The 20,727-nt window shown below is 39.6% G+C and overlaps 1 protein-coding gene across 2 annotated transcripts in view; it reads right to left on the bottom strand.

Annotated features, from left to right (window-relative positions):
* Nucleotides 1-20,727, bottom strand: part of STK32B (serine/threonine kinase 32B) — a 165,088-nt gene that overhangs the window by 17,018 nt on the left and 127,343 nt on the right. For both annotated transcript variants that reach the window (XM_065665304.1, XM_065665305.1), the window contains 3 exons: nucleotides 10,314-10,417; nucleotides 5,744-5,860; nucleotides 4,629-4,754 (listed from right to left, as the gene is read on the bottom strand). In XM_065665304.1, coding sequence (XP_065521376.1) covers nucleotides 4,629-4,754; nucleotides 5,744-5,860; nucleotides 10,314-10,417 — 347 coding nt within the window. The remainder of the gene's footprint in view (nucleotides 1-4,628; nucleotides 4,755-5,743; nucleotides 5,861-10,313; nucleotides 10,418-20,727) is intronic.

Raw genomic sequence — 20,727 nt, 5'->3', positions numbered from 1 at the left:
TGCCATTGGCTTTCTCTGCCGTGGCAGCACACTGTTCATTCACCTCGAGCTTGCTGGTCATTGGGATCTCCAGGTCCCTTTCCACAGAGATGCCCCCCAGCTGGGCAGATCCCAGCCTGTGCTGCACTCCTGGGTTATGTTTTCCCAGCTGCAAGACCTTACACTTGTCCTTGCTGAACTTCATAAAGTTCTTGCTAGCCCACTCTTCCAGACTTTCCAGGTCATCCTGCAGGGTGGCTCTCCCTTCTGAAGTGTCCGCTTCCACTCTCAGTTTGGTATCTTCAGCAAATTTGGTCAGGGTACATTTGATCCCATCTTCCAGATCACTTATGAAGATATTAAACAGACTGGGCCCAAAGTCCAACCCTTGGGGACCGCACTGGTGACAGGTTGCCTGTTTGAAAAGTTGCTATTTACCCTCACCCCCTGGGTGCAGCCAGTCAGACAGTCCCCACCGCAACACAGAGCAATAGTCTAGACCATAATGTATCAGTTTCTCTAGGAGAAGGTTGGAGGAGACTGTCTTGAAAGCATTGGAGAAATCCAGGTAGACAATGTCCACTGCTCACCCCACAGCAACTGAGCGGGTTACTTTGCCACAAAAGGATATAAGGTTTGTCAAGCGCAATTGGCTGTTGGTGAATCCGTGCTGGCTTTTCCCAATCATGTGCTTCATTTCACTTTACTATGCTTTTTCTTACCTGTTACTGGCATTACTTAAATATTCTAATTTTTCTGTTTTTATGTTAATTTATGATGCTTGAAACAAACCTTTGTTGTATCAGGAAGCCCTTTCCAAACAGGTTGATTGGAAACATCACTTTTATATGGTCATTTCCTTCCTTGATTCTATTCAGATTCTTCTTTAATTCTTTTCAGGTTCTTGATTCTTTCAGATCTTTTCAGCATAAAAGTTTACAGGAGCATAGTTTATGCCTTGAGGGTTTTTTTTAAATTCTATTCATTAGTGCAGTAAAACCATCTCATGGCAACATTTGGGATTGAGCTCTTCCTCTCCTATTTAAGGGTAAGAGCTAGGGTACAGCCAGAAAAGCTATGGTTCAGTTTACAACTTGGCATCCTAATTACTGGGTCGGGGTTTTGCTGCTCCTTAAGATCAGAATAACCTGAGCTCCTTTCTCATTCTCTCAAAACATAAAAATAAACCGTGCAAACCATTTGGATTTTGTGATGGAAGCTCTGAAAAGCAGCCTGTTTTCTTCTGAGAGTTCAATCACACCATTGTCACTGGCAAGGTGGAAGTACTAAGATAAGTCATATATGAATGGCAGATATTTAGTAACCAAAGACACTAATCAGTAAAACCACATCAGAAATCATTTGTATAACTTGTGGTCTCCTATAATGAAACATTTGGTTTAGAGATCACTCCATCATTTTATTCATAGCTAAGTCTATATACTCACAGTATAATATTAAGCTTTCTGATGCCTTTTCCTGCATACTATCCAGTCGGGTTTAGTAATGTTTATTTTTGTCTTAAGTAATGGAAGTTTATGGTTTATTTATATTTATTTATAAATAAATAATTCTTTACATTTAACCAATCAGTTCCTTTTTTTGAGCATGTACAGTCTGAACATTTGTTTGAGCACTTAAATGTGTCACTTTAATTCTGAAGCTTTAAAAATGAAAACAAATAATATTGAAGCAAATTTTTGCTTCCTTTATCAAATCTCTCATGTACAAAAAACCCCTACTAACAATCCGGAACTCCAAGCTGAATAGAAATAAAATAAGTAAAGCAGAAAGAAACACATGTACTTGTTATGTAAAAACAAAGTTTACAGAATCAAACTGCACAGGGAGAAATTAAACGATAGGACTTTCCTAACACAAGCCTCCCATGTGTCCTCCAGCCTGCAGAAGGCAGGCAATCTCCTGGCAAAAACATGCTGCCAAAAATGTATAAAACTCTCTAGTCATACAGCTATCCCCAAATCCCAGCCTGTGTTGGGCTCAATGCACCCTCTCACCAAAGCCTGAAAACCAAAGGAGATGCTATTGCATGGTCCCAGATAGGCAAAGGTTTTACTGGTGTAACAGAGAAAAAAGCTCTCGGAAAATGCCTGGCCAAAACAGGTATTTATGTTTATGAAACAGTAAAGTTTATTATAATAAAGAAATGTGCTCGAACAAGACACCTTGAATCTTGCCTTCTCGCTGTTTTTCCTAGGACACCTGATCAAGCAGGAGGAGCAAGCCCTGCAATGTGAACTCCTGTCCTGAAGTGCCTGGTAGGACTTGTAATGGGACTTTCAGATTAATTCGAGTAAGTAAAAGTAACTTTTTATTTCCTTTTAAATGTGGAATATTGTTTTGCCTCCAATATTATAAGTTCCTGCCAAACACAAATAAGGTGAATCCAAATGAGAAGAATCGCTATCTGACAGATGTTTAATGGATGACAGTTGAAAGTACTTCAAGAGAACTTAGTCTTTTCTCAGTCAACATTCACCACTGTCAACATCAGACACAGCGACAAGCCACTTGGCTAACAGAGGAGTCCCAGACACACTGGTTGCACAATTGCTTCTGAAATCACATTTAAAGTTTCTTTTTTTTTGCTATTCTTAAGAAAACAGGAAGCTTCTCTGTACTTTCTAAGGAGTAAGGTACCCTCAGAACAATCTAAATCCAGATGAAAAGAAGCAGACAGCTACATGAGAACTGTGAATTAAGGAGTTAGGGTTACAGATGCAAGCTACCACTCACTTCTTGTGCTCCAGCTCTGGGTGTAAGCCAGCTGGATGTAGAAAACTTGCAGTCCCTTTATTAGATCTTATTATCACAGCCAAACTGCCACACCTCACTGCTTGGGAGGCTGGCTTAATAGGGTGGCACACATCCCGTTACCTGGACCCACTCCTGGACTGAAGCTGGCTTGAATATGGTTCTCGGGAGAAGAGTTAAGATGGAAGATATGGTCCTATGAATTCAAGTGTGATTGGGAGCAAGGAGGAGACCAAGGAGATGTCTGGGGAAAGGAAAACACTGGAGCAGCAACAGGAGCAGAGAACAGACTTGCTATAGGCAGGTTTCAGTAGCTGGTTTCAGTGAAGCAGGTTTAAGTCCTCTCAACTTCAAGTCCTAAGACATGTACCTGTGCACATATGGGCTTTGCAGAGCCTGGGACTCCTCTGGATCCTCAGGTATGTTGTACCTCTGGGTATGGGATCCCTCTTTTAAAATACAAAGCAGGATTGTGAAGTTTCCCACATGTTGACAGCTGATGAAATTTCCATCTAAGAGTAGAAGGTCTAAATAATCTGTTGAGTTTTGTCTGAGAAGGAATCAAGGCACACCTCCAGTATGTCAGACAGCTGATCTAACTTAGAAAATAGGAAAACAGGAAAAGCAGTCTTCATTCGTCCTGTAGATCCACACCACCAAGTGAATGGAGTCCACTGTCCACCAATCCACGAAGGAACTTTTTTCTGCAGTGCTTTGTTTAGGATAGCAACTTGAAAGAGCATAGGGGAAGGGCCCAGCATGGGACAGCAGTTACTCAGAGCACAGAGGTGTTGAATGAGAGGAAAGGAGTCCTGGCCTTGGAGTTTTACCCCAGTGAACATTGCTTTAAAGTGTCTAAGAGGGGCCAACCTTTCTCTTCACCTGTTGCACTAGTTACCTGCTATATTCCTGGTCTTTCCGCAAGCTCACAGAAGGAGGCCCTGCTTTCCAATCTATAGCTTTCTTCTCCTGCAGAATGTTGCTTCCAGGAAAGGCTCTGATCAGGTGCCAAGAAGCACAGCAAATACTGTCAATACTGTCCTGGCAACCTGCCTGGCTGCTTTTGCTCCATTAAGCAATGCATTCTCACCCTCAGCTTCTGCAAGGCTGAAGCCTGTCCCCATCATATTTAGCAAGAACTCTAACATGCAAGAAGACAGGGTTTAGCTGTACCCTCTTCCTCCTCTTTGTTTATGGTCACATAAAAAAAAAATATTATCAGACCTTTTTATGCTGCAAATGTGTTGTTATGAGAAAAATTATGGTACAGAATGAGTGAACAAAGTGGAGAAGCATGTTAACACCACAGGCATTGCTTTTTAATTGTATCTATTTATATATGATCAAAACGGCAATATCCAGAAAATACCAACAAAATAGGACCATGGTAAAAAGAGAAACCACCAGGTTCCCTCACAGAATTTTAATGTTTTAGCGTAGGAAAATGTCACAAAGAAAATAGGTCAGTCTTTTGAAACAGTGTTCTTTAAGTGAAAAAGGAACAGCACATTGGGGTGTTAAAAAGTTTTGCAAATGTTAATCAGATGCCCAACTTTCACAGCAGCAACCATCATCTTGGTATTGTTTGGCTCCACAACCATTTGCTCTAACAGCTGAAAAGCGAAGCCTGGAAAATTGTTTTTTATTTGAAAGGGAACAAAATGTGAACCAAGGTTAATGAGTTTTTGGTGTGATCTAATAAAATGGGCCAAATTTTCCCTTATCTGTGGCTAAGTAAATGAAAGTAGAATAAAAAGTAAAGCTTTGAGAAGTAAATCACTGAAGAGCAATAAATGCAAGCGTAAACAAGTAAACAAGCAGTGATAATTAAAGTCAGAATTTGCAAACACAGTTGACCTGAAATATTGACTTACGTTAGGAACAAAGCCTGGGGTCACAGCTTTCTCTAGAACAGCATCCCAGTTGACATCAGCTAGGTATGGAGAGCTTTGGATGTCTGCAAGGCTTGAAAGACGGCACTCTGGGTCCTTAGTGAGGAGCTGTGAGCAAGCACAAGGCATTTATGTATGCCATATACATGAGTAAATTCATCACATGCATAAACTGTATGATACACATTCTGAGTAAAGAGTTGGCTAGGGAATCTTCTAATGGCTCCTGGAAGACCAGGTCTAAAAAACCCAGAAGTGATAACTCATAGGATATGAATATGATTTAATTGCCACCAGGTGGCTGTTGAAGGCATGAAGCATATAAATGTATTAGTAACAAAAGTCCATTTACAACTGCACAAGAGTCCAGGCAACATGAAACATCACAGTTCAATGCCACCCAACAATTTGTATTTCATCTTAAATTTATTGGACTATATAGTTACACTTGGCATCCTAGCAGCAATTAAGGTTAACCGTTATAAAAAACAGATTGCTTATTGCTGCAAAAGAAATTGATCTTCTATTCCTCTATTCATCAATTCACAAATATTTCCTGCTCAAATAACAGTATTGATGATCTGAAATACCTAAGAGAGACAGATGATCATTGCAGTATGGCCAGAAAATTAAACCAAATAAAAAAACCTGGGATTTCAGGGGGAAAATGACTTCCAGGGTCATGATACATTCAGAAAGAGCTCTATCTTGTAGTGTAGTAATATTTACAGAAAGGTGGCTCAACTTTAGTTGTTGCAGCTATAGCAACATAGAGCAGGGAGAAATAGAGCTCTTTTCACTTCTAAGTTCCCTGGCTAGAAATTGTAGCATTCAGTGTGCAGAATGGTTCTTCATTCCCTCTCCAATATACAGAACCAGGGCTGGAGAGAATGGGGCCACAGTACAGAGTAGAAATTATTGATCCCCAAAGTAAATACTGCACCATTCACAATCAGAAAATCTAAGAATAATCCCTGCCTTCCTAACCTTGATATTTTGACTACTTAAGGTGTGTGCTTGTTTGATGTCTCTGCATTGTTGGAGGGGTTTCTGGAAGAAGACAGAAGACAGGACAGAAGTGTTTGTAGCTTTCTTACCTTTTTCAGTAGTGCTATCATGCCCTTGCACCATGCAGATGAGTAGTGAACTCTTTCTATCTTGAACATGTTCAGTATCTCATCAATAGGGGTGGCTGAATGAATTTCATAGGGTCTCTGGGGTAAAGTTAAATCAATATCAAGTCAGCACAAATGGATAAAAGAGTGTAGACAATTACATTTTCCTGAGCTTGGTGTTGTTTATGCTGGAAATATCAAAAACATCAAAACATAACAATGTTTTGGCTGAACCTTCTTTGTGTGTGTGCTTTTCTTCAGCTGTAATGAAGGTAGTTACTCATAGATTCATTTCCTCTGCAATTTTTTCTCTCATGGAAAGAAGTGTAAGTTCAGATGGGAAGACTGAAGAATTTTGTTGCTGGGGCATTCTATGTGAAATGTGGATTATGTTCTTGTGATCTAAATGGACAAAGTGGTGAAGTGGTGGCTCAAGGGAGATTTGTCATCCTGATTTTACTTAGTAGATAGAGAAATACAAAAATGCTTACAAAAACCTGTGTAAGAACCACAGTAAGAAAAGTAGATTCCAAATCCCAACCCTTTGCTTTTGATGTTTTTGCAATCTAAAATTAACTCTAAAATTAAAATTCGCACAGGACCTGCTGTCCTGTGTTTGCAGTACCTAAATTCTTCTATAGCTGAAGAGAAGGTCCAGGCTTTACAGTGCTTTGCTCATGAAGATCACTGTGATTTATCTTTTATGAAATGCAGCTTTGGAAATAAGAGTACTACATATAAATATGTATTCTTATTAATTATTGTGCACATATTTTTAAAGACCTGCATTTGTGAACCAAGTTGTTAGAATGATACTTAATGTATTTTTTTTAAACAGGGATAGAATGATGATTGTTTGTGAATTAAGTTGTACCCAGCTGGTGACAAATACGTGATATGAGATCTGCGGCCAATAGATAGCAGCGGTGTGCAAACTGATGCATCACAATTCATGCACGACACAGAGTCACCTTCTAATCTAATACCCTCAACAGCAAAGGGCAGACACTCATTATCTTCACTAAGAACTGAATCATCCCTTGACTTTTGCTAGCATGTACTGCTACAAGATTATAATTTAAGACTATTTCTAGATATCAGCTGTCTAACCTGATAGTGAATTGGAACCACTCTTCATAAAGGACTAGAAAATATTCTTAGTTTGAGAAGATTCATGCACATGTCTAACTTTGAACATATGTTTGAAACTAAATTCATTCCAAAGCATTGAGATGTTCTCAAAATAAATCCAAGGATTGCTTAAATCTCTTTGCTCTGTTTCACATTCAGTTAGTTTGTTGTCATTTAGCTCTGTCATGTCCATATGAATTCAACAGGACCTAATTGCTGCTGTAAATACATGATTTTCTTGAATGAAGTTCAAAACTGTCATTTGAAATAGTCTGTCATATGTTTTTCCTTTCCTGCAGTGATGCTGCCCTAAACCAGCTATTAGAAATGAAAGGTTAACATTCTGTTTATTGTCAGGAAGTAACCTACTGCTGATTTAGACTTCATGTAACAATATGACCAAGATGATTATTGAGCCAGAATTTACACCAATCATTGTTAATGGTGGTTTAGCTCTAAAAATAGCGACTTTAAGGAATAATGAATCATTGATGGTTTTTCTGTTGAGAATATTTCTGCCCAAGCCTTTCCCTCAGTGAAAAATCCTTAAAAACCTACTTCATTTAAAGATTATTGGCATTCTGCAGTCTTGATTTTTTGAGATTTGCAGAGATTTTTAATATTGTTATTATCTTGAATTATAAATGGCCATTGTAAATTTTGGCTTTATAGGCACTTCACACCTATATCTCCCGTATTTTTCAGCTACTTAATCCTCTTGAGGGTCAGAACCTTCTATTTTATTTTGAAATAAGAAAAATATAATCTGGTTTGCTTTTGTTCATGAAGTTTGTTGTAAACTGTTGACATTGCAATGAAAGCTAAAGTTGAAGAATTCCAATCTCTTTCCTTCACCTTGTCTATACTGAGGGCTTAGTATATACAGTTACTATAATATTTTAGCAGTGGTCTATACCTTAGGAACAGACTGATACGTGCCATGGTTTCCATCATGCAGTTTTAATTCCATGGACTTGATGCAAAGCTTTATGATTTACATTTTTTTCTCATTAGGTCTCTTATTAGAAACTAGCTAAGGAAAGAAATGTGCTTGCAACATTGAGGAATGCTAGCACTACTGTAGATAACTGAAAAATAGTCCTGACAGCTCTGTCCTAGACACAACCTACTCCTGTAGCTACAGCCCTGTTTCAAGCAATGTGCTGTCTCGACTGCCTGGTAGTAACGAGCAAGGCGTGGGAATGGCTGCAACACCTTGATCACCCTGAGCCTCCCCTGAGGACCTTTCCATCTCACAACAGTAGAGGCAAACAAAAACAAAAATGCAGCTCAGTATAAAGCATCTTATTCTTACTAAGTTCCTCTTGAATTCAGCAGGCAGTGTCATGTGCTATGCACAGCTCAGAGGTGGAAAACAGTTGACATTTCTGATGTTTCTCATTTCTAATGCTCCTTCTTCCCTTCCCTCCTGCCTTCCCCATGCACTAGCATGCACCATGCAGGAATTTATATAGCTGGGTGGCTCTGCCCAGTGCAACACACTCCTCTTTCTGCAGCAGAAGCTGGTGGGCTGCACTGAGCACCCGCCTATCTGCTCTGTGGCAATGGGGCATCCTTGCTGCTGAACAAAGTGCTGCAGAAGTGTGGAGGAGGAGGGAGCTGCCTGCCTGTAGATTTAGCCTGAAACCTTGCATTCACAAGCTGCTTCATTGCAGCGTCTGCACAGGGCTGCCGCAGCAGATGGAGCTCTGGAACTCGCAGTTGTTGCAGACAGCAACATGCCTCTGGTTAAGCACATTTCTTCAACCCACCACTACTTCTCTTGTCATTGCTATTGCTTCGTTTAGGCCTCGTCTGGACTAGAAAAGTTTAGAAATAGAATTCAGGAAAAAATATACCTTTTCCTAGTCAATACAAAGGCATGGGCTTCAAAGCCACCCTCCGGCTTGCTCAGTGAGCAAGAGCCGCTCTTCAGGAGAAAACAAGCAGCTGGCTTGGTTGACTGGGGCATGGATAGATTCAGCCTCAATTTTGCTTTGTCTGTAGCCAGATCAATTTATTCAGAAAAGATTGTATGGATCTTGGCAAATGGATACCATTCTGTATAATTTTTCATTTAGTAAAGTGACTGTCACATTAAAGTGATCTTTGATGATTAGCCTTCAGCTTTCATTATACAATCATTCATTGTGCTGCTTTCTTGGAGACACTCACTGGTGAAAGGGTTGGTAAAAAAACAGCAGGATTTTCTTTTAATTTATGTGCTAATACTACTGTCTGTTGGTACGGTTGAGGATGTATTATGTTTATCGCTTAGCTGTTCAGGTCTTAACTGTTCAGGTTAAAATCTTCCATCCTGGGAATAATGTCAGCTGTCAGCTTAAAAACTCAGTAGATTTTCAGAATGATGTGGAGAAACCCTTTTCTTAAGGGTTTTAATACCCCTGTGCTTTGAGAGCAGGCACTGAAATTTGGCATGGGAGAGTTTTTTGCAACAGGAGCACAGCTTTTGCCATTTCAATGGAAATACAACATAGATTGACCAAGTTTTATGCCTCTGAAAAATATGGCTTCTGGATTGAAGTAACAATGTGCAGACACTATGAAATGAAGTTTCCCATCCAAAAATGGGAATAATAATTGTTCTTTACTTCTAGTTTCATTTGCCTGTCACCCTAAATGAAACTGAGATCTTTGTGGGATGGATTGTCTCACATTCCAAAGTGCTTAACAGGAGAGTGTAGTAGTACTGAGTTAATGTCATACGATAATAATCACTCCTTTCTTTAAAAACAGCATACTGCAATGCAATAAAATACTCTAAGATAGGAATTATAATAATAATAATTAAAAAACACCAGCTACTTAGCTATGTCATTATCCTGAAATAATATCTAAATTACTGTTTTCCATAGGTATAGTAAATATTTAAGCAACCAACTTCAATACTTTGAACCAAAATGGAAAAGAATTTTCCATTATCTTCTGTGATGTTTGACCATGCTCAGTAAGATTTTTCATTAAGCTTATTCACATAATTGATTAGATAAGTAACAAGTATACTGGCAGATAAGCATTTTCTGTAGTTGGGCCAAACATCTTAGGATATTGCGTTAGCTCTTTTAAGGTATTAGCCAACAGAATCAAAGATATAATAAAGCCTAAAGTATCTCAACTTCTATTTGGAAAAAAAGTACCATTGCAAAGTACCAATTCAGCATTGTGGAGAAGCCATTAAACATTAGGCCTTTCTTTAGCCAAACACAGGCAAATGTAATTGAAAATGGGGTGAAACATTCCCAAGAATGTTTCCAGCTGGGAAAGACCCAGGATAGCATTCCTGACCTGAGCCCCATCCACTCAGATTTTATCCTGAAGGGTGTGCTCAGGGGCACTGCAAACCTGGGGTCTTCTGTCAGTCAGTGTGTTAAGTAACAACATCAAAACCCATCATTCTTACCCAACCCCTCAGCAATTCATATGCTGTAATTCCTAGCGACCACCAGTCTACTGGGTATGAGTATCCTGGACCTCCATCCATAAAGGCCTGGAACACTTCTGGAGCTAAATCAATAATCAAATCAGACAAAAAAATATTATATTAAGGTTATACTATGGATCATTAATGTTAACGGCTGAAAAATTAATAAGGATGTGATTAACTGGAATGAAATACATTTGTAAGCACAACATATTCAGGATGCAGCTTCAGTGTGTAGGTTTGCTGGCAGCAAAAGACCTTCACTGGTCAGGGTTTTTCTGAATTCAATGATTTTATATGTTAATTAATACCTGGTTCGTTTAAGTTTTGTTATGTGAATGGAAATAAGGAATAGGAGGGGAATTACCGAACTGGAACATTTAAGGTAATGCAAATATTTTATGGGACAAATATCTGCAAACAAAGTGATTCTTTGTGACTGATGAAGGTGTTGAACATGGTAAATCTCATCCTTATTCTATATTTGGATAGAATTAATCAGATGGATAATAAAGGTATTCAACATAAGAAAATAGCAATTAAATACAAGTATATATTTACACAAGTATGTATCTTACACTGTATGCTGTAACAAACAGTCATGACTAGAAATAGACACAAACAGTCAATAAAGTGATGAATTGCATAAAAATAGCTTTCCAGGGAGGGTGTGGGGAGATCTTTTCAAAACAAGGATCCAGTTGGCTAATTTCAGCAAGAAAAAAATACTAAATAATGCTGCTGTTGCTTCTTCAGAATACCATCAATAAATAACAGCATATGAATTGAAATGAAATGAAAAGTCAGTCATGCTTTTCTAATTATTTCACAGCAGAATCTCAGTACACTTTGTGAAGACAACACTTTCCCTTGGGTTTTTCTAAACAACACTATCACCAACCACAACATCATGCTTGATTGCAATTACCATGTGAGCCTCTTCTGGCCAAGATACCAAGTCTAATATACCACATTACTACCTGATTACCATCTCTTCACTTTCTAATGGGCACACTGAAATGAATAATGTAATTTTTTCACGCTTACTTCCAACTGGCAGTGGGATTTTTTATGGTATTTAGAGAAGCACCTTTATTTAAAGAAAAAGCATCCCTTTCAGAGTTTTTGCAGTCCTTGCATTATGGATTGCAACCTAACAATTTACAGCTCTAGACCTGACTTCAGAAAGCCTTGAAGAACCAAACCTAATAGAGGATTTTGGCATCCATGAATTAGATAGGAAGGAAGACTAGGGAAAATAGGTATAGGTAAGGTATAGGTATAGTGCTGTGACCCAGTATAGCATGAATCAATGATGCCATGAAAGCCATCACACTGAGTTAGCTATGCCTCACCTCCAGACAACACAGCTTCACTTGACATGCTCTATCTTCAGATGTATTTCAGACCTTCCTTGCATGCTACTGTGGCTCTTTGGTGACACAATTTACATGCAGGCAATGTGTCACATAGATAGGTGCTGAGAGGGTAGGCAGGAGTTTTTGTGTTACTTTAGCGGATCAATGCACCTAAACTGTACATCAGATACCAAAGTAATATTCTAATATTCTGAACATCACCATAGTAAAGGTTTGCTTTATTCAGCTACATTTGTTACGTTTTTTGCCCACTGTGCCTAGATAATGCATGATAGCTCGTTACAGAAATAGCCTTTGTGTCCTTTTTAGTGAGGTATAAAGTATAATATTGGTTTCAACTCTTTCTTTTATAGCTTTAGCATTGAATAATGTGACAGATCACTATCTGATTTCTGTGAGGTAAAGCTGAAAGTACTTTATTGGTGTAACCTATAACACTGCCAGAATGGTGCAGATGTTTTGCTAGTTAGTGACTGAGTTATCCACTTTTACTTCATTTGCTGGTCTAAAAGCTTCAAGGTCAACTCATCCCACATTAAACAGACCAGCAGAAAATTATTCCTTTTGCCCACTGGCCCTAGTGCTCTGAAGCTCTGTTTTCTCACCCTAACCTGATGGCATCCTTAGATTAGAAAATGAGCAGACAGGCTCATGTTTTTTAAAGCAAATGGACCCTTTTCCCCTGCTCTAGCAGTATTACTTTGCAGTCAAGCAGGACTGCCTCTCTTCATTCAGACAGCTCCATTCAGCTCTCTTTCAATCAGCTATAAGCATCCACTTTGCAAGATGAAGGAGGGCTGACAGAAGGTGCAATATGATTTACAGTATTCTACCTACAGTTTTTTTCTCAAGGTGAAATCTCAACCCTAATGAAGCCAAAAGACCTCTCCCCAGTTTCACAAGGCTATAAAAATACCAATCTCACACTAAGCTTGTGCTTAATGTGTCCAAAAACCTTTTTGCACTGAGACATCAGGTGCAAATGAAGGCCTCCAGGCTGTAGAGCAGACTCTTAGAGTTTGACTGTTCATTCAGAAACATAGTGTGATTTTGCAGAAAGACAGCAGATCCTCCTAGTGATGGGGTTAGCCAAGCTTTGAAGAACTAGAGCTGTGAAATACAGAACATAACATTAGGTTTTGCAGTAAGAAATAACTATGACATGAGAACCAATCAAGAGTGCAAACTGGCTAGGATAAAAGCAGAGGAAAAATCTGAAAGGAAAGATAAGTTTCTACGTTGATTTTCTTTAGGATTGTTATTGAAATAGACTGTCTGCAGTCTTATTATTTGAATTTTATCTCAGGCTCAGCTTGGACAGCCATCCTACAGCATGCTGTGGGTATGTTCTTCCAAAGGGTGATAAGATTCGAGCTTGACAGCTTAGAGCAAGCGCAACACAGCTCTACTGTGTGCACCCTTTCTGCACACATCCACTCTTAGATCTAGGATGAGAAGAATACTTACATATTTTACCCCTGTGCAAGGATTCTGCCTGCAAAAGTTGATTCATGTGAACAAAAGTGAGAGAGTGCATAAGAACGAGAGTTTCAGATATTTTTCCTAAGCAATTTCTACTGAACAAAAGCTTTTCAGGAAAATATGTAGTTTTAATACTGGGATAGATCCTGCAGAACCTTTTGGCTGACAACAGTAATTACTACCACATCCAGTTAGAGGGAAAGCAGTAGAAGCTTCCATGGTGGAAGCAGTGCTTTTAAATTGTGAATCTAAACCAAATAATACCAAGTCTAGCAGCAAAAGTGAATTCAAAGACAAGTGAAGAAGTGATGCGGTTGACAGGTCTTACAGGTCCTCGCAGCTCCCCACGAACAAGCATCTTTGTCGCAATGGAGAACAGCTTTAATATAGCTGCCCAAAAGAGTGCCTCCAACAGCAGTAACCTGGTCCAGATACACTGCTCACCCTGCTTTCAGCAGGAGGTTGGAAGAGAGATTCCTCAGGCCCCTGCTGACATGAATCACCTGATGATACTGCAATGCTGACGAAACTCAAGCAACCACCTTCTCACAGGGCATCTGAGTGAGGCAATGAAGGGCTCTAAGGCCAAAGTCTCAATGAGACCTTTCCAGCCTCATTTTTTTGGCATTCATCATGAACTGCACGGGCTCTTCACCTCTGCTAAGACACTTGAAAATCCTTTTTAGAGCTCTGTCTTTAGTTGCTTTTGCACTATATCTTTCTGGTAATACCATATCATTGCAGACTGTAGGAAGTAAATAAATGGTTATTTCTCTTTAAAATAAAAAAAATACTTGAGAACAGCTAATAAAAAATTAAACATAAAAGCAAATCTAGTGGTTCTGCATCCATCTCAGCAGCAGTGGCTCACTGGAATATCCATACCCTGTTCTATGGGTTTAGCAATATTTGGAGCTCCAAATAAGTTTGTGAGAGAGTAACTTCAGAAAAATCAATTCATATATATAATTACTCACTACAATTGTCCTAGCAGTCAAATGCTCTACAGTGTAAATGATGTAAAGGATGTATCTCATATTGCACATGTATTTCCCTAAAGATCTGTAAATAAAATAAAAAAAATGAAATTTTACTTAACTGGTTGTTAATTATGTACCCTGTTTGTGGAAGTTTACTTGTACCTTGCAATATAGCTCATGAACTTGAAATAAAAAGAGAGTATCAGTGTAAGTGCAACCACCACAGAACCCAATTTTCACTATTTCTTTGTACTGTAAAAAAGGATTTTGTACATCAGATAAAATGCTTTTAAGTAGGGTTTCTAAAAATCTGCTTAGTATTAAAAGGCATCACTTAACTTCACAGTTAAACTATAAGTACTCTCTTAAGGTCAGACCATTTTAATTTGCTGCCGAATGATGTGTTGGAAAATGCTGGCGATGGTAAAATAGCCAATTTGAGGTCTATCACTTGGAATAGCTGGCACAAAGAGCAGCTGTTATTATTTTTGATGGAGCATACTATTTAATCATAAAGATTCATAAAATGAAGAGCTTGGATTGGCTGTGATACAAATCCTAAATAGCACAATGTGGCATTTCTTTTCTGATGAACTGATTTAAGTTTCAATTCCTTTGCAAGAAGCTAACAGAACAGCACGTGATGTACTTGCCTATCACTACCTGTGAGACTGCCATGTGCTGATAAAGAAGCTTACAGAGCTGGTACTTACTTCGAAGCATTGCCAGCTTCCCTAGGCTGCTTTGAAATGTCACAAAATTGGTGAGAGGGAAAGTGAAGCAAGATGAACAAGTTAGACCCTTCAACTGGCCTTTGCTACACATTAACAAATCAGTATACATAAGCAACGATGTGCAAGTGAGCCTTGCAAGACTGGTTAGGTGTAAGGAGCTGATCTTCTATGCATAGCTAAATGTCACAGAGGAAAGCTGGTCATTAATTACTGCAAAAATACCCTGTGCTAATGTTAATTTGACAAACTGAAAATAAAATAAAAAATAAAGCCATCATGTTTTGGCCTTAAATTATGGAATGATCAAGTTCAGGTGGGCATGTCCAAAACATTTCTCAAGAAAGAAAACCCTGACATTAGTCATGCAGTTGGCTAGCTAGAGCTCTCCATAGCCTATTTGCATCTCAGGAGAGACCCTACATGTCAGTAAGGGGAATCAGAGGTTTGTGGTGTATGGCAGGGTTTGCAAAGCAATACACTCTAGTATAGGTGTAGTAAAACATACCTCAGCGACAAGGATGCTGAAGAGGGGCTCTTTGTTAGGGCTTGTAGTGATAGGAAAAGGGGCAATGGGTTTAAACTTAAACAGCAGAAGTTCAGGTTAGATATAAAGAAGAAGCTCTTCACTGTGAGGGTGGTGAGGCACTGAAACAGGTTGCCCAGAGAAGTGCTAAGTGCTCCATTCCTGGCAGTGTTCAAGCCCAGGTTCGACAGAGCCTTGGGCAGCAAGATCTGGAATGAGATGTCTCTGACCATGGCAGGGAGGTTGGAACTAAGTGATCTTAAGGTCCTTTCCAACCCTAACTGTTCTACAATTCTATGACATTGTTTTTTATTGTAATGACTGAGATTTCATAGATAATATTCTGGTGTCATTAACTGAGGTCCAGCATGATACCGTGCTGCCAGACGTCATTCTCCTTCCTGATATTAATCCCTGATATTGAAAGAAAAAAGAATATGTATAAATGGATATATTTTGACACATACAATGCACACACTATAAACAATACTTTGATTGACTATCGCAGCATAAGCATTTAAAAGCTTACACCTTTCCAAATTTCATATGTGTGAATGACTTGATGTATAACACACGTTGATAGTTTCACCTTGCTGAAGCAGGCTTAATGGGTGACAGACTGAGCTGAATAAAAAATTAACATGATTTTTGAAATAGTATTCCAAGAACCTTGGACTGAGACTGCTTGGTGAAATATTAATTGCTTTCTCAGCAGCATGATATTAATTTTCACTTTCCTCTGAAAAATAAATTCAAAGGTGAGTAATTCTTCTAGGTCATGGTTTAAATAGAAAACAGAAATCAAACTACAGTGACAAGTGATCTTCTATTTGGAGCAGAGTAGGTGCTGCTCTAAGAGCAAAATGGAAGAAAACAACTTCCTTCTCCCTGAGTAAACATGGACTTGGTAAACTATCAATTTGCCTCCTAGTGTTTACTCTCTCATGTGTTAAAAGGGTCTAAATCATAACGGACAGCTTCCTGACTCAAAGCTTCAGACTAGCCAACTGCTAACTTCAATTGTATAAAGCAAAGTGCTGCTTAAAGCCTGACCATGCTGGGCTGGCAATTTTGTAGTGTGAAATCTAGACTTGTTACAGCAGCGTAACAGATTTTGGACCATTACTCACATAATACACCTCAACAGTTTTAATATTTATATTTAATGCAATTATTCAATCAAAGTAAATATTTTAGATACCATTATTTGAATGCAGACACTGTATTTAGAACGCCTTATTAGTTTGCCATATGGCTCTACAATCTTTCCATCCTATACTCAGAGTAAAAGCTGTCCTCATAAAACCCTCTGCATCACTCAGTGCTGAGCAGAACCCACTTCTTGCCTTTGCATTTGCATAAAGAAGCCCTCCTGTGGTTTAACATCTGGATCAGCCTCAGAGAAACAACCTCAAGTTGCTAGCCCCATTGAAAGAAAGCTCAGCAGCAATCATAGTGTCATAGTCTCCTACTACTGAATATGGAATTATACAGAAGTACGTTCCTTGCTCCATCCAAAACCTCAGTGGCTGCAGTGTCAGATTTTATAACTTCTTGAAGAGGCTGTGTTCAAAACCACCCATATGCTATCTGCAGGGTTGGCCCAGTACTGTCTCAGTACTAAAATTAACCGGTCTGGATAACTGGGGATTCTCAGGGCCGACTGCATACCTGACACATCAGAGGAACTATTACATACTCCTGCCTCACATACTCCTACCAGGTTAGCAGACATCATTGCATCAGTTGATGCATGCAAAAACCTGTGGGAGTCATGTGGCTTGACCTAAGAATCAGCCAGCCAGGGGCAGAAATGCTGGGACTCTGCCCCATCTGTAACCACTGCTGGAGGTGTCTTCCCCCGCAGATCTGCCTACAGAGCTCCACATCAGATCAGACCTTTTCAGGCAAGTTAAAAACAAACAAGCAAAAGAATAAAAAACAGAAAAAAGGCACCAAAACCACCACCACCCCTCCTTCAACCAACCAAGCCAAAACTACAACTTGAACTCAGTGTGAGGGGTTTTTGACTGAGAGTCAAAGAAATTATTATATTAACACTTTTATTGGAAGCTCTCAAGGCTGGTAGCCGGTCAGAGAGCACAGAGAGGTAGAAGTCAGCTGGAGACAGTGACTTCTTTCCTGATCTCCCAAGGTTTTTTAGCTGCTTGTGTGCCTACTCATTAATGTCAGAACAGAGCCAAAACCCGAGTACCCACTTGCAGCCCAGTGCTTAATCTCCTCAGCCACCATGCTCCCAGTACGAGCTGAAAACCTTGTCGAAATGGTGAGTATTTATTTCAGCACCTTGAAGCCTCACTTGTGCACTCTCAATCCTTGCTTATCAGAACAAACAGAAGCCTGCAGGCTAGCGCTGGAATCATGATATTCTTCCTTGGGATCAAAAGGGCAGGCAGTGACACCACTAGTGAAACCCTGTTGATAGACAGTCAAACGCTTGGTGGGAAAAAAGTTGGATGTTTAAAAACTTACAAACTGCCTTAAGTGCACTAAAAAAAAGCAATGAGCTGCAGAATGCCGTTTTGTTTCAGAGCACTGTTTAGTATGAGTGCGAGGAAGACCAGGGTTTAACACCTTTGAAAACCCAACTCCAAATTTGTTCCTGCTATAGTGTAACTGCCTCAGGAACAAATTTAGCCCTAGGGGACATTTTTACTTTACCTATAAGATTGATATCAGGACATCCACTGCTTTCCTCTGACTCTGATAGTACTCCCACACAGTATCAATTAATGTACATGGATGTCTCATACATTTCAGAAGTTCAATGGACCTCTGTAAATGCACACTCTTCTGGTAATCTCAGGCAAACAGCTATTATTCACCATGACAGCAGCCTATGAAAGCAGCTGTGAAAATCTGAGCTAACGAGCCTGCAGGATAGGAAGGGTGTAACTGAAACTTTTCACATAATTTATGGCTGGCTTTATTGGCTTCGGATTTTTGTCAGGTATATTTATACCATTAAATGTATTTTATCGGTTTGATATGAAGTAAAGGCACGGTGCATTATTTGGATAACTTCAGCCTCTGCTGAAGAAAACCATGAAGCCAATAATGCTCCCACCAGAAACACAAAAGCAACCCAAAGAAACCCTAAACCTACAAAATTTATAACCTGTGAAGGGCAAGTTTTTACAGCACTCACAAATAACATACAGATGTATGGAAATTGATCATTCCAAAAGGAGATATTTCAGTGAGTAAAAAGGAAGGACTTGCATATATCTAAGTTAAGCCAGAGTGTGGAATAAACAAAAGGAGGTACATATATATTATATATATATATGTCTTCCAGACGTGTTTTAGTATTTAACATTGGTTCTTATAGCTGACCAACACATTGCAAGGGAGAGAGCCATCACTGCAAATGGGTGCCCAGCACAGGGCACATTCTCTGAGACACAAACATATTTCTTGCAGCTTTATGAGCAACCAAGAAATAGATGGAACAGTGTTGCAAATGGCAAACACTTACACGGGTGCTTCCAACCAGGTAAACACACACAGTGTCCTGCCCTGCACTGGCTTTCCTGGTTCACATCCTGGTGCAAAGTGGAGAGGCTCCCCCACAAGTGGTGTGTTCGTTTTTTGGCAGCATCCATACATGCTCAAAGCCAGGTAGGTCTCATTTTGCACTGCTTGCCAGAGTAGGATGACAGCCTGAAGACTTCTGAGTTTTCAAAGGGCTGCTCCTGCAATGAAACCTTTGACAACATCCTCAATTGCAGGTGCTACAGAAGGTTTAAGCAGTGAATTTGTGATTCTAAGACCAGGCACTGGTGACACACAAATTTCCTACACCAGCTGAAGGCACATACTGTATTTCACAGCTGCAGCCTTCGGAACAGTATAAGACAATCTCTGAAGGCCCCCAAACACCAAAAAGCTGATTTCCCTTCAACATTTCAGGTCAATGGCTTTGAGAAGTAAAACTGCAGGAGCAGCTGGAAGTTGATTGTCTTGCCAGGCTGTTGGCTTCACTCCTTTCAGATTCACCTTTATCCATGTGGGTTTTTTCTGCCTATGCATGACAGATATTTCACTTGTCTGAATGAATCAGCTGGGAAGGGGGAACACAGAGAAATGACCAGGGTTTCTAGAGAAACGCTCAGGTTCTTATACATTGCATTCTGTATAAGTATGAAAATGGGCAGGGAAAATTTCAGACTGAGAAGGACTTAGGGGCAAAAAGGCTAATATGAAGTGGGATTAAGCAAAGGCTGCTGGAGCTGACTCAAACCCTGCTCAGCATTACGAGATAGGTATCTTAATCAGAACAGCTAGTGCATTTTTACAACATAATATCAATTCACTGTTTTTTTCCTGGACACCAGCTTTATGCAGTCATGCTGCATGAGAGAAAATTGCTCCCTAGCAATTTCTAAGCCTATTTCAATCAGATTTCAAACAGGAATGGAGGCTTTAGAGAGAGCGTTTCTCTGTTGATTTCCTTAAATTTGCCCTAGGAAGAAATAGGCAATAGGGAGCTTTACTAAGGGAAAATCTGGAGAATGCCCTCATATCTGATTAAACATAACAGGATTCACATGGGAATTAGACCTCCAAAACAGAAGAAAAACTTTCATCACATCTCATACCTTCATCATCACAAATACCAGCATAGCTTTAGGCATGTCTTACAGGAACCATCAAGATGCCCCGGTTCTGGTGCTCAGCAAGTACCTTGCTTGAAGCTGATTTTGTCCTGTTACACCAAAGTTTAAATTCCTGATAATGAAAGCTTACTGCCAACGCCCCAGTTATTTAAAAATTATCATTTATTTTATTATCTAAATGGTGGTAGCACTGGTGAGTATCTGGCCATATCTGTCAAACTCTTAGCATTTGAGGTTTGATGAAGCTTTGATACCCAAGCTGTGTATGATTTGAGAAAATCCTCACCCACTACTTGTCACCTAAGCCAGACGTTTACACTTCTAAAGCTTTCCTGCCTTCTCACAGCTTCAAATAAGTGCAAGGATGACTCTTGGTAGCTTTTGCAGTATACTTGCATTTCCAAGAGGTGAGGAAAGCACACTGGAGACAAAGTAAGCTGGTGAATGATGCCTCTCCATAAAGGGAAAGAGAGCATTTTTCTTGCACTGTTTCTTCTTATTGTGAGATTATTGGCCATGGGGGAGACCTGATGTGTGGGGAGAAGGTTTCAGGAGCAGAGTGGCTGCTTGACCTGAGGACAATCAAGGCAACAGCTCATTAGCATGCAAAGGTAAGAACTTGTCCCCATCTCCTATCTTCCCCCTGCTCCAGGTC

This window comes from Lathamus discolor, chromosome 1 (assembly GCF_037157495.1).
Source record: "Lathamus discolor isolate bLatDis1 chromosome 1, bLatDis1.hap1, whole genome shotgun sequence".
Classification (NCBI taxonomy): Eukaryota; Metazoa; Chordata; class Aves; order Psittaciformes; family Psittacidae; genus Lathamus; species Lathamus discolor.
This window is presented reverse-complemented; position numbering and strand designations above follow the sequence as displayed.